At 34.3% G+C, this 26,352-nt stretch overlaps 1 protein-coding gene across 1 annotated transcript in view; it reads right to left on the bottom strand.

The window, feature by feature from the left end:
• Positions 1-273: 273 nt before the first annotated feature.
• Positions 274-26,352, bottom strand: part of LOC142324186 (protein MMS22-like) — a 134,107-nt gene continuing 108,028 nt past the window's right edge. Inside the window, exons 17-21 of the mRNA XM_075364932.1 lie at positions 19,811-19,958; positions 15,058-15,290; positions 11,559-11,758; positions 4,739-4,930; positions 274-4,608 (exon numbers count right to left, since the gene is read on the bottom strand). Of these exons, the coding sequence (XP_075221047.1) occupies positions 4,560-4,608; positions 4,739-4,930; positions 11,559-11,758; positions 15,058-15,290; positions 19,811-19,958 (822 nt within the window). The 3' untranslated portion in view covers positions 274-4,559. The remainder of the gene's footprint in view (positions 4,609-4,738; positions 4,931-11,558; positions 11,759-15,057; positions 15,291-19,810; positions 19,959-26,352) is intronic.

The following is a 26,352-nucleotide window of genomic DNA, read 5'->3' as shown; positions in this document are numbered from 1 at the left end:
ATGGGCTTATTCAAGGATTGCTTCTTACTTGGTAGTTGTGCAAAATACCCAACCTGAGATGAGCTGCTCGTCAGGGAAAGTTGGGCTTCCTAATCCCTCTAATATACTCATAAATAAATGTAAAATTTATTTCATGAACAAAAAACCCAGAATCAATATAACCAGAAAAGCCAAAATTCTGGATTACGAGGATGGAGTAAGTAATAAGGTTAATTACAAAAAAAAAATTTCTAAATTTTTTTCCTTTCATTTAATCATAATCATATACAAGTTTATAATTAAAACATCACATTTATATAATATTACATATTAAAATTACAGACAAACAAAAATTAATATTAAAGTTTAGTGATGTATCATAACAACCTAAAACATAAACAATTAAAAATAGTTAAACTTTTAATAAACTTACTTCCTCAACAGCTTCTTTTTTTTTTATTAAATGAATTACTGATGAATGATGATGATTAAAGAAAAGCAGTCATTAAAAATTATCCACCAGATGTAAAAAACCAAGTAATTCATTCTATATAATAAAAAATGAAATCCGGCTTTACAACCATGTATCTTATTGGTGAAAATTCTTAAAAATGTAATATATTACTTAATTTTTTCCTAAATAAATTTATTTTTGTTCCTTTATTCAAGAAGGCCATCTTTGAAACTATGAAAGACATGTTATTTCTAACACCAAGTTGCCCTTTGGAGGAGATTCTTTTAAATATTATTATTTTCCTGATTATAGCTTTACGTAGCAGCATAGATATAAAGGAAAGTATAACAATCAACCAAAAGTTTGGGTGTCAGGGTTTTGCAAATGTCTCCAAAACCTTCTTACTTCAAAGAACACAAAAAAAATTATTGAAATTTCCGTAGTTATGTGTAAATATTTATGTATGTGTGTTGGCCTACATTTTGATTATCCCTGAACTAGCTAAACATACATTCTTTGAAAATGGCTCAAAAAATCTCTATATATAGGTCACTGATGGCATTAAATTTTAAATGAAATTAAAAAAGGGAGGGTGGCAATTTTCACCATTTTGAATTTCTGTATTGTGGTGAAAGCAAATAGAGCTTTAGTATAATGAAAGTGCTTATTGAGTTAATCTAAATATCCAAGTTTTAAGTCAATTGGATAAAGTGGTGGGGGATATTCAATACTATTTATAAACAATTTTTGCCTCATATCTTAAAAACCCATTGACCAAAAAAATTGAAATTGGCTCAAATATTTTGCCACACCTAGCCCAGCTTAGGACTAATTTTTGACCGCATCATACAAGGGGATACCGTGGCAGTCATTTTTTTTTTAGTAAACTAGAATTTTTTTAGCATTGCTCAACACTGCATCAAATAGGGCAACTTAATATTTACATAAATAATTAATAAATTTTAAATCTCTACACAACCAAGGGGCTAAATGGAACCTCTGCTTAAAGTGTAAATCACTTTAAATTTTAATTTTTAAGACTGAAAAGAAAATCCAACTGTATCTAATATTAACCTTATCAGGACTAACAAACTGTAAATCCTACCTTCATGACCAGACTAGGTTATTTTATTAAGTTACTCACCTTTACGTAGTCATTCTCTGTATGATACATCACTTCACAATTGGTAGGAATGAATATTATTTTAATTCATTTAAAATTTAAAGGTTTTTTTTGTAAACAAATTTAAAAACACAATTTTTATTATAAACATAAACAAAATTAAATCTTCTTTGAATAAAACTATGGACTTGTCAATTAATATAATTTGTAAACCATAAAACTCATTTCAGAAAGATTTTTTTTCAATTTATCTAATAATTCTTGAATTTTGAAAAGATGGAAGCCAGGTGGTTGATCTTTATTACAGGCAAAATGAAGCATACTAAGAATGTTCAAATATCTGTCTCTAGCCATTGTTTTGGAAAATATTGGTGAATGTAATAGCTTGTCTGCTGACCAGTACTCTTTAATAGAATTTTTCTTATTTCTTGGCATAAGCATGGTCAAACTAAAAAATATATACAGTCCATCTCGTTTGTTGGTTTCCATCATTATAAATTTGATAAGCAAGATCGGTTTGTTCAGAGGCTTGGGTAAAATATGTATTTGATTTACTATATGTTGAATATTTTCAGGTGTTATTAGAGCTTTAACAAAAAGAAATAAATCCTGGAGATGAATGCAATGAATCAGTAATTTTTACTAAAGAGTTCAACAAAACTAACAGAACCTAGTTTTTGAACGTTGGTAACAAGATTTATTCTATTTCCAACTGTCAGCTGCAACCTATCGACAGGGCAAATAGTTCATTTTAAAGCCAATAAAGTACAGCACTTGTAGGTGAAAGAATTATATTACTCGCTGATAGTACTCAAATGATAAAATTCTAAAACAAGTTTACACAACTGTAGTCTGTGTGGCAGTTTACTGCAGTCGTGTAAGTGTGACGCTAGTCCTGAAAAGGCTAATATAGGTGAAATGCAACTTATTAAAAAAAGGGGGTTCAAAGGGATCTGACTTAAGAATTAAAAGATCTGATTCTTTTATATTTTCTAATACTTTATCTGTGTTTCAAGTTATGGCTGTTATAAAAAATGTTATATGAGGTAGCTTTTGAGCAATGGAAAAATCAGGTCAAATGGGACCTGGATTGTTTTAATAAATATTTTGATTGTTTTTTCTTTTTAGTAATTATGCTCTAAATACAATATAATTAACATCAATTTGCATACTAAAATACCCTAAGGTGAATTTAAGGTAAAAATCAGTCAAAGGCAAAGCTGGGATAAGCAATTATTTGCTGGCTTTTAAAATTTAATTTAGCAACTACTTTCTTTTCTAATAAATGTGAGAGATTCCTTCCCATTTAAATGGAAATTCTTCTTCTCCTCTTCACATTCTATTTTCAATTCTACTATTGGTTAAAATTATAAAAACCACATGTACACTGTAATGGAGCTGTTAATACATTACACGATGAAAATGTGTGATAAATAAACACATGATGACAATTCAAGAAAAACATTTTCTATCTTTTCTAGGAGTTAAAATATTATTTCTTTAAAAAATAGGTACAGTTGCTTTCAATTACCTTGTTAGTACTGGTTATATGGGAGTTTAAGATGAGCTTTTCAACATCTGATTTGTAATCAGGGATACTCTAAAGGGAATTTTTTTAAAACATTTTTAATTTAATAAAAAAGGAAAATATCATCTAACCAACAACAAATGGTTTTATTAACAACATTTGATACAAAATAAACATATCAATAAATAAATATAAGTTGCTGTTTTTTCAACATTATTCAGAAAAAGTACCTGCTCATTATTCTTAAAATAATTAAATACATTGAATATTACCTCTCTAGTTTGGTTCTTAATGATTTTAGTTCTGCCTAACTTATTGCAACATTTTAAAATTGCATAAGAAACAATGGATTACAATATTCATAAGCGATAGAAAAAAAACATCATAAGGGAAATTTTATTTCCCGTTTATAAACTATGAAATGAAAAATTCCCTATGCACTTAGTATTTACTGCCAAGCTAATTGAAAGCAACTATACTGTCTGTATCATAAAAAATAATAATTTACACTTAAACGATACTTAAAATTCTGATCTTAAATCTAAAAACTAATTTTGATGTAGTTTCTTAAATTTTTAAGACCTGTTAAAATGGCACTACCAATAAATGGGTGAAAAATGAAGTACATTTTACAATACTGTCTGTAATTCAGCAGATCTCTTTCAAATAAATTCTAACTTACAACAATAAGACAGAAAAGCACAAGCTTTAAAATGAATATAAAATTTAGTTTTTTTGTTAAGTGAAAAATGTACATGATATTGTCTATTATTAACAACTGTTATCAAACTTTTAATAATCTCATATGTGATAAATTCAGAAAGAACAAGCTTTAAAAAAACTGATACATAGAATTTTAAACCAGAATTCATTTGCCTTTCCTTATACACATTATAGCGAGGTAGTACACATATATTTCATCATCGTACCACAGTTATTCATTTATGATGATGATACTGGATATATCAGACTTTTTCTCACAATTCACAAGACAAAAATTCCTAGAACTAATTTTATCATGTATTCAGTTTAACAATCTGAATAATCTCTTAGGATGAAATCAACTCATTTAATCTGTACAGCTACTATAAAATAATAAAGGAGGCATTTACTACAGTAAATGTAGAGGAAGTTCCATTCTGTTGTGAAGATGGTGATGACTCTTTGATTGATTAGTCATCAGTATGATAAATGTAGCGAAAAAGTTATCAGTAGTAATTCTTAGTGCAGCAGAGTTTTAAATATAACACCTGAATGATAGTTCTGATTCTCTGTCCCACTCATAAGTAAAAGATATATTAACATGTAATTAGATTAAAATGTCATTTTATTCTGTACTGAGTAATCATATTAATTCATTACCTTTAAACAACAGAGTTGATAGATTAGTGATGTTCTAATACACATATACCACAATTAACTGATTTTAAAGTTCAGAAAAAAAATTTGTTCTAACTAAATGTATTTATTTATTACTACCTCTTCAGATTATTCAAAGTCTTCTCTAAATTTTCATATTCTGCCCTGAAAAAAAAAATGTACGTAACATAATTAGTAACAAAAATGGATGAAAAAAATACACATTTAAGTTATTTTAATCGGAATGTTATGTATCACAGATTGATTTTAAACGTAATAAAACAATTTTAAATACCTGAGTGCACGATCATAACCAACAGCTCTTTTACTCTCGACTTCTTTTATATGTTTTAAAAGTTGAGGAAGAAATCTGTAAATTAAATCTGGACTGCTGTCACTCATTGTATTAAAAAGGCTAAACAACTGACGTGCTGAAAACGCAAGATGTTCTCTACATAATCTTGAAAACATTGCCATAAGATCTTCACTGAAAAAAATGTATTAGAAAAATTCATTTAATGATATAAAATGTATATAAAAAGAGTTATACTAAACGATTATTGAAAATAAATTTAACAAAGAGAAATACTGAATGTTTTACCAAAATAAAAATTTACAACTAGTTTTACACATTTTGACTGTTAAAGAAACATTATTAGGTACTAACTATTAAACATAAACATAAAATGTGAAACAAAGGATAAAAAACTAATACAATTTTTGTGAAACAAAGTTGAAAGAAAAAATTATTTTACATACCTTTTATACTAAGCACAAAGGAGTTATACTGTGCATCTGGACCGGTCACCAGTCCAGATGCACAGTATAACTCCTTTTAATTATTTAATTTTAATTACTGCATAAGATCACTTTAGTCAGTCTATTATCTAAGTCTCTTCGATGGGACTGTTTGGGCTTGGGCCTGGCAGTCCTCCCAATACTTTTTCATATGTTCTGATATTTGTGCCCTTTCTAGTGTTGAAAATGTTGTGTTGTGAGTTTTTTCTTGTGAGTGTGAAGCAAGTGTTTTTGTTCTTGATTTTCTTGTTTAATTTTATCTTATCTGTGGTATCTTCTGGTAAAAGGCCAATTTCCTTTCGATCCTCTCTTATTTCTCTAATCCTTTTGCATTGGTGGTTTTTGAATCAAGATTGTATTGTACCAGCTGTTTCAGAAGTCTTGAATCTTGTATCCTTATATGTCCACAGAATCCTAGTTTCCTCTTATGCATGGTATCAGTACAGATTCTAACGCTTTGTGCATGACATTGTTGGGCACAGTCCACCACTGCCTACTTTATATTACTTTTTATTGATGCTTAGATACTTTTTATTGATGGAGATTCTTCCAATTCTTCTTTTGATTTTCTGGAGTCTGTCTTTCTGATTGTTCATTTGGGTGGAAGAGTGTTCCTGCTGCATAAGTCATCTCTGGTTTCATAACTGTGCTGTATTGTCTTATTTTTGCATTTATTGACAGGCATTTTTTATTGTAAGTGTACGGGGTTAATTTTTGAGTTTTAGTTAGTTTGTTTCTTCATATTTAGATTGAGGTTTTTTCAATTAGGTTTTTGTTATTATTTCAACGAGATATTTAAATCGGGTTACTATCTCAATTTTATTGCCGTTTATGTATACTTCTTTTAATCTTGTTGGATTTTGGGGCATAATTTCTGTCTTTTTGAATAATATTTTGAGGCCAATTTTATTTGCAATGTTTTGAAGTTCTAATATCTGTGATTTAGCTTCGTCAACGTCATTTGAAAGCAGTGCCAAGTTGTCGGCGAAGCCAAGACAGATCGTTTTCGGTCTATTTTTACTTTTGGGGGGCATTCTTTGAGCCATTCCCTTTTCTAGAGTGCAGTTGAATAATAGCGGTGAGAGTCCATCACCTTGGTGTTTTGATCTCAAATGGTTCAGAAAACACGCCTCTGAATTTTACCTTCGACTTAGTGTTTGTGAGGATCAGGTTTTATCATGTTTATTAATTTTGTATGAGGTCCGAAGTGTCTTAGAATTTTTAGTAGGGATAACTTCTTTTATATTTGAAGAAATAACCATCAAAATTTTCAGTGAAGCGCTAATTCAACGGAAAAAAATAGCAATTACAAAGAAAATAAAAGGCTGAATAATGATGAAAGATCAATATCTAATAGCCTGTTAGATATTTAAACTTCTTATATTTTCTGCACAATTTTTTTATCAAAAGAAAAATTATAAATCCAAAATATTTCCACAATAGTTATGTCTTCATCAATATCCTTTCCAAGAGGTAAATCTTTATCCTATTATAAAGGTGTATAAAAATGTTGTCAAATAATTTGGGTGTCTCTTAACATCGATATTAGAAAATGTTTTTTTAAACATAATTCTGAAAACACCCTTTTCTCTATGTTTACCATTTCAATGAAATGTGGCGTATTTTTTAAAATTAATATTCTCCGTGGAACTAAGGATTAATGGAAATTTATCTATGAAAAATTTGAAAATGGCAGCAATGTTTCACTCCATGATATCAAGAACTACTAGTGTAAAGGAAGTAATTATTTATTAGATAAAATTTTAAGAATTTCATTGTAAACAAAATGAAACTTTGTTTTCTCAATCAGATTTCAAAGAGTCAAGTAAGGATGGAAAATGTTCGTGTAAGTCTGTTCTCAAAGTTACAAAATTAGTTATATGCTGGTTTTTATCTTGTCCACTATTTGGTAATATTAGTCAATACCATTCAAAAGGTTGATATCACTCAAACATCTCTATACCAGTGATGTTTGATAAAAATGCAATACAATATAAATTTAGTTATTACTCAAAAACAAATGTAGAGGGTTTTCAAAAATTTTATTTTTCACCTTAACAATGCCATGGAATAATCAAAGTAAATATTCAGTATATCTCTCACTAACATCAGTGTACACACATCCAAAATAAATTCAAACATTTCAAGTGTTACTCTAATATGTTATCAAAAATGAATTATCTCAATTTTCAATTCATCTGAAGTATTTATCAGTGTTATATATGCTCTTCAAATCCAACAGATTTAAACCTGGTATACGGGGAGGCCAGACAACTGGATCGCCACTGTTCAAGAAAGTAATTATTCATGAACTGTCTGACTGTAATAGAAAAATATCTAGGAGTATTGTCATGTACAAATTGCTCAATTGTACAAATGATAGAGGAATATTTTCCAATATATAATGAAATAAGCCAGAGACATTTGTGATAAGCCTTCAACTCAATTTTTAGGCAAAACATAAGGGCCAATCAGCATTCTCCAAAGATAGATTTCTGTCTATATACTGGCAGAAAACTGATGGTAATGTCTTGACAAAAAAGGTAGCATATGAATTTTCTTCTCCCCAGAAATGGTCAATCCAGTGTAAATTATGCATCATTTGTAAATAAAATATAATATAAAAATATAGGTTAGTAGTTCATTAACTGATGACAGAAGTCGGTCTTTGTTAATATACTGATAGAGAACTTAAATATGCCGAATAAGATACAAATACAACTGATTATGAAGAATAGCTGCTGCACCCCATTTGGTGCAGTGGCTATGAACAGTTTTCTGATGAGTAATTCTCCTGCAAGACAATACTGTATCGTTTTTAATTTTTATCAAAACCTATTCATCTAATTCAGGTGTTGAGTCGGAGACCTTGATGTATCAGTATCGTTTTTCAATGGCTTGTTTGTACCAGTCTCACACAATTGCTGTGGATCTGATCAACATTTTACTGGAAGGTAATGTATGATCTGTGGTAATCTAAAGATTTGTGATAAAGATTGACTCCTTTTGCAGCAGAAACATTTGTTTTCCCATAATTAAATGCATATCAGTATTTTCACAATTTGTATATAGATTTTCCATATTTGATTGAAAAGTAGCAAATCAAATGTTTTATAATAATAATAATCACTATACAGTAATTACATGTTGTTATTCTATTCAAAAATAAGGTCAAGTGTCCTTTCAATTCTATACATTTGGAAAGAAATTCATAAAACAACTTATAATAGCGCCACCATAAGTTGTTAAATGTCCCAGATATATTCAGAAAGATCACTAATACATATATACATGGACTGGAGGAAGCTATATCCATCACCTTTAGTATGGCAACCTCAGTGCTCTTGCCCGGTCGGAAACCATACTGGTTGTCCATTAGCAAATGATCAGTGGCCAATCACAATTTAACATTAATACGCAAATATAGGACCTTCTCAAAAACCTTGCCAATCACAGTCAAGAGAGTTAGTGGACAGTAAGAACTAACAGCAGGATCATTGTTGCCACCTTCTAACAACACCAAGTCTCCACGCCGGAAAGTGGCCGGCAAAGAGCAACCTATTATATATTCTAGTTAGAGGACTAAGGACCACTGGAAGCACTCAGATGAGGAACTCCACTGTGATACAATCATATCCGGGGGCCTTGTGCCATGCCATGCTACAGATCACCTGGCGCACTTCCGCCTCAGTGATCTCAGAAGATTGTATGTCGGTCTCGAAAATCACCACTTCCCGCCTGACATGCTGGTGGTATGAAACCTCACCCACCATAGTGTCATTTGGGAGCAAATCATTCAGCAAAATATTAAGAACATGGTCCTTATCAATTACCACACCCTTGTGGTTTGACAAAGCTGACAGGAGGACATCTTTCCTGTGCTTATATCCAAGGGTTCTATACACAACGCCCCCAAGGGTCTCTATTCCCTTGCTCCTGAACAAAGCAGCGCCAGGAATTATGCTTGGGGAACCTAATGCTATGAAAGTACCTAGTCTTCGCTTGGAATCTGCAGTTAGGGCTGCATGCCAATTGGGATCACCCTCTCATTGCACAGCTCTTCTGAGTCGGTTCACAGATGTTTCATTAGTGCCAGATTCCAAGAACACCAATCAGATATATGTTCCCGACCAGTGCCTCTAAGAATGGCGACTTCAGCCGCTCCCACCACTGCAGAGGTGAAATTTTCTGCCAGGCCGTCAAGGTCTCAAGAAAAAATCTCCAATCTGGACTCCAACAAGGAAGAAAATTTCGGCCAGTCGTCCTTCCTATGCAGGAAGCACCCCCGGTGAACAGGAAAGTGTCCCTCATGGTCGTCGCGCAGCTCATCCGTTATTTTGAATAGTATCAACCAATGATTGCTAGAACAGTCATCGACCACAGACCAGTCAAGGACCTTGAAAGGGATGTTCCTACTAATGGTGATGACAATATTTGTACCCGAAAAAGCCCGTTGTCTGTTAACTGTACCAATGTAAGTGGCCAGTTTGTCATTTTGGGTAGGTCAGCTGGTAATGGTGGCACATAAACTTGATCTTTTATAAACCCCTAATGAAAAAAATCACATGGGGTCAGATCAGGTGAATGTGGAGGCCATGGCAAACAAGCCTTGTCACCTGGTCCCCAGCAACCAATCCAGCGATCAGGGAAAATTTCATTCAACCGATCATGTACAGCATTATGCCAGTGAGGAAGTGCACCATCTTGTTGTCAAATAAGTTCTGTAGTTCATACTGAAGTTGAGGAAAGAGCCACAGTTGTAACATATCAAGATAGTTCATTCCAGACACATTTGCTTGCCATCTTTGTTACTGCCACTTTCAAGTGGAGGGTACATGAAACAGTTTATGAGCTTGTACACAACTAAAACTGTTTTGAGATGCTCTTTCATTTCACATATAATTAATCAATGCACGTGAAACTTGAGAAATATTACATAGCTTTAAAAACTGGATATTCATTTTGAAACACCTGGTATTTGGGAAAAGGTAAACTGATTGGTATAAACTGTAAATACTTAAGTTTTACTTTGTAAATTATTAGCAAACTAAAAAAGAAAAATTAAACACAAAAACAGCTTCAAAAAACTACTTAAAATCTGAACCTTTAAATTCCAAAACTTTTGTTAACAATTTATAAGCATAATCTTGTTTTTCAATTTACTTCAGTAATTGGTCAATACAGATCTTCATTTGTACTTGAGCATCAATTAAACAGTTCTACTAATAATTAATTGATTTTTCTTTAAAACCGCCTGTTATGGTAAAGAAAAAAATAAGGAGATTATTTGGTAATACAGTTCAACAGGATAAACTTATTTTTATTTTTTTTAAATCATCAAATTAAAAAAGTAAATAACACTTTCAGTATATTATCATTTCATATGTATTGACTAGGTTATGTTTAAAATTCAATATGTAAGATTAAGCATTGACTAATGAATTTATGAGTGAAAGGAATTTCTAAATAAAACAATGTTATAAGGGTTTCAAAAGCAGCTGAACTTTCTGTAGATGTCCTGGCTAGACTGTTACAAAAAAAAAAAAAAAAAAAAAACAAAAAAAAAAACAATATGTCAATGTAACTAAAATAAGATTTGGATTTCATAAATTATTATCGTTTCATGATTAAATATTATAATAAAAAAGTACTTCACTGACTTTAAGATGTTTGCCATAAAAGATTATAGCTGTAGAAGCAATACAAGCTGAAAATCCTTTATCATTATTTCCCTCATGTTCCTTGAATTAAATTCAAAATTTTAGCTTAACATACAAGTCCCAGATTTTCTCAAGCAAATCTGTAATTTCTCCATTCCCTGTAATTTCTAGTGATTTTCTGACCTGAAAATACCATTAAAAGGGCTGTGATTTGAAAGCCCAAGGTACATTTTGAGAAACATATTGACAAAGTCGACTGCCATCCAAAAACAACTTTCAGAAATGTTTTGAACAATGGGAAAACCACTAGACTAAATATATTAAATTGTATCACATTTTGAAGGATGTAAGAGTTATAATTGAGCACGTTAGATATTTATATTTAGATTCTTTTTGAAAAAAAAATCTTGTTTTTATTTAAAATTATTTTTAAAAACCAACTGAAGAATAATGATGTTTTTATAACAGTAATTTTGAGAGAAGTTAATGGGGTTTTTCAGGGGGAGGGTAATAATAAACTTCTTTTTTTAGAATTCCATCTTACTTTATTTCATTACAGAAGATGTATTAGATGTTTGAGCTTTTCTATCATTTTTAGGTTTTGAAACTATGAATAATTACATTTAATTTTTTAAATATACGTATAAAAAAAATTACCTTAGAGAATTATCCTGTCTAATAAGTTGACTCTCAAGTATTTGTAAAATAATATAAGAAGCATCTTTTTTACATTGATTTCTATCCTCGCAGTACATAATAACACAACAAACATTTTCTAAACAGTGCAACAGCATTAGTGATAATATGTAACTATTGCAACCATGTACTAGAAGAAGATCTTTTAAAAACTGTAGAGCCTACGACAAAATTTAATAATAAAAAGAAATTAACATGTTGCACAACATTTTTCATTTAAATTCTATTAATTATTGTTTTACATAACCAATTTACAGACTTATTAAACAATTCTTATAAGCAAGCAATACCAAATATATTACACAATTATTTTAAATAAAAATTAATTGTATTCAATGGCTTAGCTGTACGACTGGCAGTTGACCTGGTGAAAAATCATTAACTACCATTTCTGGTAACACCACCATTTGTAATGGTGGTTGCTGAGTTCTGGTGATTGAAAGGTTGTGATCAAAATTAACAATTAATTTTAGCTAACTGAAGTCAGACTCTGAGGAACAGTGTTCAAAAAAAGTAATGCAACATTATTGGAAAATGAGTAAGTTACAATAGTAGCTGAAAGTGGCTTCCATTATGTGATTCACATAATTGAATATGATGTTGCACGCTCTTAGGCACATGTTATAATATTTGTTGAGAAACTGCAGCAACACATCGTTCAAATTCGTTCTGCAATTCGGGAATGGTGTGAGGATGTTTTGTAAGCAGCATCCTTAAGGTATCCCCACAAGAAAAAGTCAGGAGACTGAGGTAGTCATAACCCCTTCGAAATCACTTGTTCATGAAATGTCATAGTGTTGTTGGCTGTATGAGCTCTGCTGAAACCACATGTACTCTAGCCGGTCTGCAGGTATAGTGTTTACAGGTAGTTGCACCATTTGTATGTAGCCCTCACTGTTCACTCTACCATGAAAGAATCATTGATCATCGATTCTGGTTTTAGCACTTTCGGCTGACCACTTTTGACTGCATCTAATATATTCCCTGTCTATTGGAACTTGTCGTACAGCTGCTTGATGGAGGACTTGTTCGACGCATCCACACCATACTTTTCTGCGAAGGCATTCTGGGTCTGGGCATAACTAGCACATCTAATGTATTGGAAGACAATGAATATTCTCTGCTGTATTGTGTAACCTATTTTTCCCCAATTAAACATGCAACAAAAGAAGGAAACATTCTACCATAAGGCTGCATCACTTTTTGAACACTATATAGTAGTAGTAGTCATCATCGCTTAGGGGAAGCAGGAAGTTTGCACTTTCAAATCTTGGGCAGGGCCTGTGCCGCTTGGCACATCTCATGTTTTAACTTTCTGAATTGTGGTCTTTACAGGTAAGAGCTGGATACCACAACAACAGCTTTGTAGCTAATATCACAACTGACTGTACACCATGGTACAGTTTGGCTATTGGTGAGCCTTAAACTGGATCCACCCCTGAAAAATTTTTTGCTTTTGTTGTAAAGCGCCATTAGAAGCAAGAAGTGTGATTCGTACATCCCTTGCCCAGGATGTGGGTTGTAAGCAATGGTCTTCCAAGGTCAGCTGACATCACATACCTAAGGTTTACTACTAGTAAACCTTAAGTAAACGTAAGTAATTGCGTTCTTCTAAAAGCTAATTCTTTTATATACATATATATCGACAAAGTTACATCATGTTACAATTATACAACCAGTACGTAAGGGAGATGAAAAATGGGGTTCAAAAATCTTTCTTCTAATAAACTACAAATTACAATAACATAGCAAGTATAAGCAATTTTTAACAACTCTTAAAAACAATCTTTTTTCCAACAAATAACTCCTGAACTGGTAAACTTCATGACTGGAAAATTGGTAGGACAGTTTTAATACAGAACAGGCTTTCCACCAAATTTTAAGATTTGTTTTTCCTGACTTTTACTGACCAATTTATTAAAAATTTCCTGACTCATAATGTTATGCTATTGCTGTTTATTTTGCAAAATATATAAATATTTTATTTTTCTGCAGCCTTCACCATCCCCTTAGCTGTCCAACTCACGCCTTTTTTTTATTATTCATAATTACATTAAGTTTTTAATTTTTTTTTAAAGGTTTTTTACAATATACATTTAAAATTAGGCTATTTTTTTATGATAATTTGTTTCAGTAAATTACATCGCAAAGTAAACAGATAACAATATTTAATAGTTTGGTTTGTATAAAAATGCTAAGAAACACAGATTTTAATTTAACAAAGAAGATAAGTATGATCACAACTTAAAGGAAAACTAAAATCACTGTAACTAAAAGTAATACAGATAAGAAAATTAGAACAGAACACCTTATTTTGTACAGAAAACAAATGTTACTAAAAAGTACTTAAAAAATATTTTATCATTATTATTCTAGCATATTTGTAGAATGCCATCAAGTATTGTGCAAGACCATGATTAATGACATAAGAGCATTTAATAGCTCCGTGCTGGAATTTTGCCACTATATAACTATCATGAAACATAATTTTGTTCAATACTGAGAACCCACATAATCTCTGCCTTAGAAACATCTTTTTTATAACAATAACAAGTAATTGTGTTGTCATTTTGTGTAAATGAAGTCGAGGTTTCAAATGTATCATATGCTGCTGAATTAGTCTCAACAGAAGATCCAGGCAAAGAACACACAGATGTATCACACAACTACCATTCTCATAACTGTTGATCAAAGTTTTAGTTCGCTGAGAATTCCTTATCTTATTTCATTACACTGCTTTACTTTACTGAGCAAAGTCACTCCCTTTCAGCCCATATTGCCCAATACCAAATGTTTGTTACACACACCACAAAAAGCATGATACACATCTCTACTTCTTCTCAACTGACTGAATTCTGGGTATAAGTTTATAGCAAACCAATGGTCATTAAACAAAGTCGTTTTAGATGCTATTTAAAAGCAATTAATTACCTAAACAAAAAACAAAAATTCATGGTGGTTTCAGATAAATTCCAAGAAACTATTTAACAACTTTTAAGTTTTTCAGTGGTAACATTTTGTTAAAATTTCACCAGTGAAAAGATTAACTATAATTTGGAATATTCTTCCTTTCATATAAAAGAATAACTGGGGAATGTAAGTAAGAACAGGATATGTTAATGGCTGCTTGAACCACATAGTTGCAATGTGGTGGGCAATGGGGTCGTCACTTCCCGAAGCCGGGAAAGTATATATCAAATATATTTTGGCATTATTTATAAAGTACTTTATCAATAACTAACATTATTAAAATTAATTCGGTAACAAAAATGCAATTCCTTGAAATCTTTGGCAATTTTCCTGATTTTTTCTAAAAATTCCTGACTTTTCCTGATTAAGTTTATATTTCCTGCCTGTGAGAATAATGTAGAATCTAACTGCCGAAGCATTTACTCTTGCTTCTATGGTAGATTCCTTTAACATTTTTTATTACTGAACTAAAACAATAATGGTCATATACCTGTCCACAAGATGGTGGTGGGTTTCTTGATCTTGTTCTTGAAAGAAATTTATTTGTAATAGTTTCCAAAATAAATTTAGCAACAGTAAAGCCATACTCAGATTGGTTATTAAAACATTTAACTAATGAAAATCTTCCTGCATTCTGTTCACCAGGTGATGATAGACACCTAGGTAGATATATTACTAATAATTCTTGAGCAGTTCTACAAATGTAATTATCATTTTTAATATCTGAAATAAAGAAACAAAAGCCAAATTTAACTAAAAATTTATCTTTGCATCAGTTACATTCTGAAATAAGTAAAATACATCTTAATATGCATTGTCTTACTTATTAACTTATCCTAACCAATAATTATACGGTTGATATTACTAACATTACACCTCTGTCACAATATTATGAAAATTTTATAAAAAAAGAATAAAATATGAAATGAAGCAGAATCATTTGTTTTCATTTTGTTTTATTAAAGTAGAAAATACAATATAGCAGCAGTTGAAGTTCTTATAATTAATGAAAACAATAAAGAGTAAAAAATAAAGAAGGTATAAAAAAACCTATACCATATTCAATAAAATGGAAAATCAAATTTTTATAATCAACAGTTCAAAAATTTAACACTTTCCATTGGACTGGGTACAGATAATTAATCATAATTGTGATTTAGCAGAAGTAATTAATTTCATCTTCTCAAAATTAAACTAATTAAGTCTTTTCAAAGCTAAAACAGTTCATAAGATTCATCCACTGAGATGGCAAAATGTGATTAAAATTTTTTTCTGCAAAAAAAATTTAACAAAAAACAGGCAATGGTAAACTTCTAACTAACTCAGAGCACAACTGCTTTGTTGCATATTTATATTATATCTTATTCAATTAGCTTTAGAGTTCAAATAAACACTATGCGTACGAGTATTCACACGACTGATTTACAAGCATCTCCTGCAAATCCTGATGCATGTAAACGAAACTACGCAACATTAATATTCACTAACCATATGCTATTATATTTAAAATTTAAATAAATTAAGACATTTTATTTGAGTTTTTTTATGAGAAACTGTCAATTGTCCACAAACAGTAAAAATTTCACTAATATCTCAGATCAAATTTCTGGTAATAAACAAATAATAAATTCAATTCAATTCAATTTTCGTCATCTGATTGTAAGAAATCTGTAGTGCTGTCAGTTTTATGAAATAAAATGGGAGGCTCAATTTTTTCCTATTATCCAATTCCCAATAATTTGGTTCAATAGTATCAGTTATATATTTTATAAAGTTTTTCCATTCCTGCTGGTCTGTTTTATTGATGGCTTTTAAGCATAAAATTTTAATATTAGCTATTTTAAAAGCTGTATTTTCTGACACTATGTAACTTTTGATTTGTCCCCAAATTAACTCAATTGGGTTGAGTACACAACGATAGGGAGGTAATTAAAGCACAGTTTTGCCACTGGATCTTGTTAACTCAACAATTTTATACATTTTAAAATTATTCAACCCATTAAATAACTCATTATACTATTAAACAAACCTGGGCAGAAAAGTAAACTACTTCGATCTACCCTAATCAACTAGATCATCCTTTTTCCCCATTCACCTATTTTTCTTATCCTTGATTCCTTACTCCCTACTCAGAGTTTCCACCAAATTTTAAGATTAGTTTTTCCTGACCAATTTAGTTAAAATTTCCTGACTCTCATAATGTTATCCTACTGCTGTTTACTCTGCGAAATATATACATATTTTTTTTTTGCAGCCTCCACCACCCCCTGAAGTTGTCAAACTCACATTTTTTATTTTTTTACAATATACGTTTTGTCGCCGAGTGGCTTCGACGCCACATGGCACTTACTAACCTTATGGTAGCCCTGAAAAGGGCCGGTTTTTGACGTTGATTGGCTTCGACAGTTCATAATTCATAACCTTGAGGTGGCCCTGAAATGGGCTGTTTTTTGCGTTAGCTCTGAGAAGAGCTAACGGCGAAGTCAGGAGTTGTGGCTTTTCCATTGAAGTCAGATCGGGCTTCCCCTCAGCGGCAGTTGGGTCTCCACTACAGCGTGGCAATAATGGCCCCCAGAGACGGGTTGGTGTTGGTTGTCCTTTGCTGGCATGGCTGACGTGGTACTCCCTGAGCGATCCCACACTGGGTCGGCTACTGCTGCCAAGTCCACCGGCCAGGGCGAATGAAGCCCAGAAAGCTGGAACGGGAAGGTAGCGTCCACGTTCAGCGGTTCCCTCGGTGGGCCGGCCAGGCCTGCTGCTCCGGCGAGGATGTTGGCATCCACCGGGAGGTCCCACGTTGTGCCAGCCAGGGAACTTCTGTCTTCTTCTTGGTCTTCACCAGCTGGTGGTCGATGATGAATTGAAAAAATTCACTCTCGTGCACGGTCTTTTATTGGAGCCTGAGAGCATGGTGGGAGAACTGTGTGGTCATCTGCACAGCGGTAGTGATGCTTGTATCAGCATGTCCGTATACTGTGTGCCAGCTCACATCTGAGTTGCAATACCGTGTTCAGCCGCCGATATTAAATTAGGCATATATGCGGTAACTATGTTTAAAATTAGACTATTTTTTGTGATAAATTGTTTCAGTAAATTATATTGCAAAGTACAAAAAAAACAACAATATTTAATTAGCTTCTTGCATAAAAATGAACATAATGGTAACTAAAAGTAATACAGATAAGAAATATAAACTAATTAAAGCAATTTTTAAAAATAATTGGCTCGCACCTAAGATTGTTTAAAAGTTTTCACAAAAACTAGCTTACATTAGTTTGCAAAGTATACAAAAAAAAAACAAAACAATATTTAATAACTTGGTTTGCATAAAAATGATAAGAAACACAGATTTCAATTTAACAAAGAATATTATATATGAACACAGTTTAAAGGAAAACTAAAATCACTGTGACTAAAAGTAGACAGATAAGAAAACTAGAACAGAACACCTTATTTTGTACAGAAAACAAACATTACTAACATTTACTTGAAAAATATTTTGTCATATTATTCTAACAAATACAAAAAAAAAAAAAATAATATGAGATCTCATTTCATACATAGTTATGTATGTATAAAACATAGGGCAACTTTTCTTCAGTATCTTTAGGTTCCTAATGGTTTGCCCTTTTCTATAAGTTTTTATAATCTCTTCATGCAAATATTTGTTAATGGAAAAGCCATCTCTGAAAATCCAACTCTCTGAATTTTTTTGCAATGTTTCCTGATTTTTTGAAAAAAATGTGAGTTATCCTGACTAATTTTATATTTCCTGACATTTCCTGCCTGTGGGAACCATGCTATTATTGATACTATAGATGTAGATATGATCTCTCCAAGATATATTGAGATGCTAATACTGAGTTAGAGTCTAGTGGCAGTATAATAAGTCTGATGATAGGCTCCTAATTCCTTCCCTAACTTAGAATTTAAATCAGACAAAGCTGAATGGAGGATGGTCAAAAATCTGTTACTTAATCTTGCTTAGTACATCCTTAGTGCTAGTGGCGGTGTGAGACCATTGATTGTCATGGAAAAAAATTCCCCTTTGTTACCATCCTTCACCAATTATGCTCTCCTAATCTTTATCATCGTCTCACAGTAAACAGCAGTTATTGTCATAGCTGATGTAAAATTCAGCCAACAAAGTTCCTTTGCGGTCCCAAAACAGAGTAGCCATCATTCTTTTATTTGCATTTTTTGGGCTTGTTTGGTGAGTAAGTTTCCACTGCGTTGACTGTTCTTTTGTCACAATATTGATGAACCAATTCTGTTTGTCCACAATAACAATACTATCAAGAAATTCACCCCCTTTATTCTGGTAATCCTGAAGAAGTCAGTGCCACTCCCATTTTTTTTTTTATTTTATGGCCATCTGTCAGTTCATTTCAGTAACCATCATGTGTAGTATTTACAAAACTTCAATGTCTTTAACAACTCAATAAAGCGTGAACCTTGAAATTTGAGAAAAATTTTAACCTTCCACTGAGTTCAGTAATTGTGAAGTTGCATTTATAATGAAAGGTATGTTTTTTCCACAAGTTCATTACTTGCAATGAAACTTTGTCCTTTACCTTCCTCGTTGTGCACATTAGTTCATCCTTCCTTGAATTTCATGCACCATTTTCTCACAGAAACATCACTCATTACATTATTACCATAAACTACACACAGGCTATAATGAAACTTGATTGCAGATGTTCCTACTGCTTGTAAAAAATAAATGACACTATGTACCTCACTGGCAAGAGCCACAGCAATCACCTCCATATTTCACCACATACTACTCAAGCAGTATAGAATGAAATGATTGATTGTAACTATGACAATATTTAAGCATAACAAATGTGTATGTAATGCGCATTTGCTATGTCACTGTAGAAACCAGCTTGTTTGTAACTGCTGATCAGAGATTATTTTCTCTGATAATATTAGGTTAAATAACCTATGTAGTCAGTTACTGCACTCAATTATAAAGTAATTTCAGATATCACAACATTTTCAAGTCATGTTTAACAATTTTCTATTAAAAAAGTACTATATTTATTACAAAATGAGAAAAACTAATTTATAACATAGGCATGATTATTTCTGATATACCATTGGTATTTTTATAAAGCACATCTTCACATTTCTCTTGTTAGGTGTAGAATAACTCAGAAGCACTGTATATGAAGCTAAGAAAACAACTAGTGACAAATAATGCAAAATACAGACCTGATAATACTAATAAAATTATTTACCTAATTTCACAAGCCCTTCAATATAAAGATATAATGTCGACTTTATTGAAGAACTAATGTTTGGATGAAGTTTATAGTCTGGCTTTCTAACTGACATCGGCAGCAGTAATAAATCGGTCAACATTTGTAATACTGTCATAGGATGACTCTGCATAACAAAAAAAAAAATGAATAAGAAAATAATCTGTACAAATTTTTTTTTTTTTTAAATAAATCATAATTGAAATTAAAAACTTTTTAAGTGTAAAACAATAACAGTTAAGTCAGTGATTAAAAATAATGTAAAAAACCCAACTACTAAAGGTTACAAGTCAACAAATCAAATTCATTTTTCTTCTTAACTATTTCTTATTTTTTATCATTCTGTCTGTAACAGTCATTACAGGCAGTACTTTTTATCAGCTAACCAATTAGATTTCTAATTTCTCACTGCCTTCACATCTCACTCCTTATCTACTCTTCTCAGGAACGTTTATTTCCTATCCTTATTTTATTATTTCTATTTTTAACAACAGCCACATACTAAACAGTTAAACATATACCTGCATACATTCTTTTTTGTTATCTTCTTCAATCTAGTGATGTGGAGTTTTTCCAAAATAAACATCTTTCCCCTCTTCACAGTGTCTTTTCATTAGCCTCAGCCCAAATCAAACCTTTATTCTTCTGGATCGTTTTCATTCAATTAGTCCATAATTACTGTTCTTCTTCCATCACATCTTGCTTTCAATGCCTACCATTCATCTCCACTTCTTACATGGCTAAATCATATTAACCGATATTTAATCTCTTGGTTGTGGTCAGCAAGACTAAATCATCAAAGAAATGTAACATCAGTATCCTAAACATTGGTTTTTTTTTATCTTTTATGATCTCATAAAGTCACTTTAGTCAGTCCATTATTAAAGTCACTTCAAAGGGATTGTTCGGGTGTTGCGGTCTTCCTAGTACTTTTTCATACTGTCACCGAATGGCTTCGACAGCACATGGCACTTAATAACCTTATGGTAGCCCTGAAAAGGCTGGTTTTTGCTGTCTATTGGTTTCGACAGCTTGTTGTAATTAATAACCTTATGGTAGCCCTGAGAAGGGCTGTTGTCGTCAAATGGCTTCGACGGCTCGTAATTCATAACCTTGTGGTGGCACTAAAAAGGGCTGTTTTTTGTGTTAGCTTTGAGAAGAGCTGTTGGATCCAGAAGCTGGTTTCCAGCAAAGTCAGGGAGTTGCAGTTCGTCCATTGAAGTCAGACTAGGCTTCCCCTGAACAGCATGGCAGTGGTGGCCCCTAGAGCCCTGCAGTGTCAGTCATCCTTTGTCAGCACCGCCGAGGTGGTTCTCCCTGAGCAATCCCACGCTGGGGGCCGGCTCCTGCTGCTGAGTCCGCCGGCCAGGGCGATTGAAGCCTGGTGAGCTGGAGTGGAAAGGTAATCTTTGCTCTCTTTTCATGAGCAGAGATTTGTGTTGTATAATGTGTTTTTCAGTGCTAATTTTGAGCTGCTGGTCGAATGTGTACCTTCTCCAGTTTCACAATCTTACTGTCTGAGAACTGTTACAATGGTTTTGCGCCCTTCTTATTAAGATGATTCATACCCTTTTCATGGGGATTCAAAGAATTTGGTGCACAATTTGTTTGAGCACTCGCCTCATCGCGGCGAAAAGAATGGCAACAACTCCTGGCGAAAAGAATGGCAACAACAAGTCCCTGTTATGAGTAAAGGGGCCTTTACTCTTAGTCCTGCTTATGCTCTTTTAGAGTGGGGGCTGTAATCTGTAACTGTGTGTTAATCTTTGACTTCACACATTTGATCCAGTAGCGGTGAAAAGGTACAAAAAGTAACAGGAGAATATAGGTATCCAGCTGCCCGTGGCTCGCTGCAGGTAGTTGTCACACTTGTGGGCTTGTACCCAATATATCTGGATAGAAGGAATACAGCGAGCAGTTTGCTCATATACTGTTAGGTCAGGGAATCTCCGACCATGACCAACTTTAGAGAAATAGATAAAAAACCCAGCCGGAGGAGGGGGCCAGAGCTTTTTTCTTCGACCTCCTCAAATACAGGTTCTGACAATGATGGTTCAGAAGTGGATATAGGGGTGACTACCCAGGAGGGTATGAACCCACTCATTGAAGTTTTCTCAAGCTGGTGGCAGGCCTGGCAGCTCTGCCCCGTCAGCCCATGATGTTTTGGCAGAACTAGATGGCTTGTTCTCCTATCTAGCAAACCCGAGGTGTACCAGTGCAGCTACCAAGAAGAGGCTATTGCCTAATCTCGAATTCTTCTGAACAACTTTTACAGCTTTTGTCGAGGGTTTTGAAAATCTTACCTCGAAGCCTAAGGAAGTAACTGCAGTTCATAAACCAGCCCCGGCCCCAATGCAGCCGTGTAGGTATGCTGAGGTGGTTAGGGGTGGACGTGAAACCAGCCAGTCCAAGAAACCTGAAGTTGTGTTTGGCAGCAGAGTGGAGTGCTCAACTGTGTCCAGCAGTCAGCTGAAGAAAGACCTCCAGGTTGCCCTTTGGAGTGACCAGAAAGGTCTTAAAATCAGGAACATCAAAAAGACTGGCAAGGGATTAGTTGTGATAGTGGATGATACAGACCATTCAGGCAATTAAAGATTCCATGGCGGTTAAATGACAATGTAAAAATAGACCAGAAGAGAACACATAGGTCTTACATTATATTCTATGATATTGACCGTAACCTTACCGATGAAGATGTCTTGTCTCTCATTAGGGAGAAGAACACTGATTTGGATGAAGCCGCCTTCTGGCAGGACTGCAGGTTGGTCTTAAAAATGAGTAGGCATGATACCCAGAAATATCACAGTCTTTGGGGTAAGTTCGGGTCTCTTTCAAAAATTTACGTCTGCAGGCAGAGCATTTATCGATTTAGGGTCCTGCCAAGTAAAAAAGTATGTGAATGTTCAAAGATGTTTCAAATGCCACAGAGCTAAATTTTGTAAGTTTGTCTTGGTGTGTGCCCATTGTGGCAAGGAGGGCCACAAGCATGACAATTGTTCATATAGGTCCGAAGTTTCGGCCTGTGCTAACTAGAAGAGGTTACACAAGAAACATGAGCACCCAGTTGTTAGTAAGGAGTGTGGCTGTTATATTAAGGCCGTTGCACTGTACTTTTAATTCCTTAGATGGTTAAGTTCAGTCGACTAAATGCCCAGGGTGCTTATGTAGTCCAGGTTGAGTTAGGTGGGGTTGTAGAGGATGGAGTCTCGATGTTGTCCTTCTGCAGCACCCATATGTAATTAGGGGTGGTCTGCCAGGCTTTCACAGCTGGAAAAAGTTTTATGTACGGCATACCTGTATGTCTGCTATTTTGTGCAGGAAGTTGCCTGATAGTTTCTTTATATGGCAGGTTTCTGACATTCATCATGTTGTGGTCAGACTTGCCATTCACGGACAGAACCTTACAGTTAGTTCATATTTCCAGTACAGGGATTTCACTGAAGAACACCTAGGGAGCTGGAATAGGATCCTTTGTATTGTGGGTAATGGTCCAATTCTTATTGATGCCGATGTTAATGCGAAGTCGCTTTTCTGTGATAATTGATAAGGACTGTGTTCTTAATATTTTGCTGAATGATTTGTTCCTCCTGGTTGATAATATGGTGGGTGAGGTTTCATACCACTGGCGTGTCAGGTGGGAAGTCTTGATTTTTGAGACCGACTTACAATCTTCAGAGATCACCGAGGCGGAGGTGCGCCAGGTGATCTGCAGTATGGCACAGCACAAGGCCCCTGGATATGATTGTATCACAGTGAAGCTACTTGTCCGAGCGCTTCCACTAATCCTTGGTCCTCTAACTAGAATATATAATAGGTTGCTCTTCGCCGGCCACTTTCCGGCATGCTGGAAGCATGGAGACTTGGTGTTGTTGTTCAAAGGTGGCGGCGACAAAGACCCTACTGTTAGTTCTTACCATCCACTAACACTCTTGCCTGTGATTGGCAAGGTTTTTGAGGTCCTATATTTGCGAATTAATGTTAGATTGGCCACTGATCATTTGCTAATGGACAACCAGTATGGTTACCGACCAGGCAAGAGCACTGAGAATGCCATAATAAAGGTGATGGATATAGCTTCCTCTAGTCCATGTAAATAAGTATTAGGGATTTTTCTAGACATAGCATTTAACAACTTATGGTGGCCCTCTGCCCTGTTTTCAGATGCAGAAGCATAAGTGTAATGAAATGAATTAGAAGTGCTCTCAAGTTATTTCAGCCATTGGATCGTTTCAATGCGTGATGGCAGCTCGGAGGTTCGTAAGACCTTAACTAAAGGATGCCCTCAGGGCAGTGATCTGAGTCCCCTTCTTTGGATCATAGAATTCGATTCCATGTTGTGTTCAAGGTTGCCGTGTGGTTGTCCTGTTGTCGCTTATGCTGACGATTCGCTGCTACTGATTGAAGGGGATTCACGTAGAAGTAAACTTCCGAGCTGTTCATGCTTGTGAGACACTCCAACTGTGGAGTCTCCAACATAAGATGATTTTCAGCTCAGAGAAAAACATAATGATTTTGCTTAAGGACCGATTGGCCGCTTCCCGAAATATCCGGGTTCGGATGGCTGGTCTCCCCATTCGGTACATTACAGCTCAAAAATACTTGGATGTTATCCTTGATGAGAATTTTCGGTTCAAGGAAACCCTACAGTATTTAGCAAAAAAGGCTGCTGATGTTTTTTATGGTATCTATAGTCATTTATCCCAATTGGAGTTGAATTGCCATACCATGGGTATCCTTTACAAAAGTGTCAATGAAGCTATTATGCTGTATGCTGCGCCTGTCTGGGCTCACCACACGGCTTTTAGGTATTGTGCAGGCATTTAGCTGCAGGCCCAGCGACTCCTCTTCCGCTGGCTATTATAGGCAATTACAGAACAGTCTTGCAGGAAGCAGCCTGTGTTATAGCCAGAGTCAAACCAATAGATATGTTGGTTAATGAGCGTAAGGAACGCTACATTTTCAAGGTAAATAACCTGTTGACGTCAGAACGAAAGCACGAGATTGAAGACCGGGGCCTTGCGTCTTGGCAGGTCAGGTGAGATGAATCCCCACAGGTTGCTACATGCATGGTATATTTTCTATAGTGTCTGATTTAGGTGCGATTGGATGGGTCTTCCCCAATTGGTATATCATACCAGTTTCTCTCTGGGCATGGTGCCTTTCGAGCGAGTTTGGCTAGGTTTTGTTTGGTGGATTCGAGTCAATGTTCGGATTGTGAGACTGATGATAGTGGTCTACGTCCTCTACGTCTGACCCCGATACAAGGCTGAATGTTCACGAGCTATTAGGGAACTTGAGAGAATACATTCCTTTCTGGATCTATGTATTAACTGGATGATCCATGAGGATCGGTCTATAGTGACTGGTTTTCTTTGCACCCTTGCGGTATGTTGATCTGCAGAGGGAGTTTAATTGAGGTAGGATTCTGGGTGGCTAGGGTTCCAGCTTAGGCAATGGGTTGGTTGGAGGTAGGCGCATTGGCTACGTTCCACGGTTATATTGGTATTGTTTGTGATTTGATTTGGAACTCCCGCTGGTGGGGGTGTCTGTGTCGCCGGGGTATGTTAACCCATGCGACTGGGGGCGTGGCTTTCCTTCGCCGGTGGTGGTCCTGATTGTGACTTGGTAATGCCATGCAAGACATGATGATGGGACCGGGTGGGGGTGGAGAGTTTGCCCCTGGCTCCTGAGCGGACCAGAATGAGGTTGCGTTCCCCTTGTTAGGTGACCTAAATTGGTTGACTTATTTCGGTGTAGGTCTGAATTTCTATGTTGCGTAATACATAATTTTGATTGGTATAAGTACCAATGATTTAACCACTGATTTAACTTTAAACTCGTTTGTTTTCTGAAGCATTCACAGTCATGAATGGTGCTGTCAAATCTGGACTAGGTGTGGGGTTCGCGCTTCCGTGGTTTTGGTCAGTTAGTTTAGGGAATTAGCGGCCAGGCCTGCTGCTCCAACGGGGATGCGGGCATCCGCCAGGATGGAATTTTTCTTTTACCTATGACACATAAAAAACATAAGTACAAGGGTCATTAGTGGCAGTTTTCTATAAGAGTAATGATGTTCATTATACAGGCACTCGGTGTGATAATCTTTATTGAATAAATATCACTTGTATTTTGGTGAGATATACTAATAAGCATATTCTGCTCAGCCAACAAAGCATTAAGAAACCACTTCACTCCTCACTTTCTGTAGTGTGTCTATGATGGTATGTTTTAAATTCCTATGAGTGCCTATACCATTTTTATGAGTGAATTACAACTCATGCCAACTGTTTGGTTATTATATCTAAGACACCTGGTTCATCTATTTTGTACAGTCTAAAATTTATGTCAAATACTTCTCAGATATTTAAATGGCAATACTTGTTCAATTAATTAAAAATTCATGCAACAACCTCTTGATAACTATTTATAAAATATATGCAAGTTGAATTTCTGCTTTAAATCAGAAATTTTCATAGTGAGACTGTATTATACTTCAATTTACAAATCTTTGCAGGTTGTTTTTC

This window comes from Lycorma delicatula, chromosome 4, assembly GCF_047948215.1.
Source record: "Lycorma delicatula isolate Av1 chromosome 4, ASM4794821v1, whole genome shotgun sequence".
NCBI lineage: Eukaryota > Metazoa > Arthropoda > Insecta > Hemiptera > Fulgoridae > Lycorma > Lycorma delicatula.
This window is presented reverse-complemented; position numbering and strand designations above follow the sequence as displayed.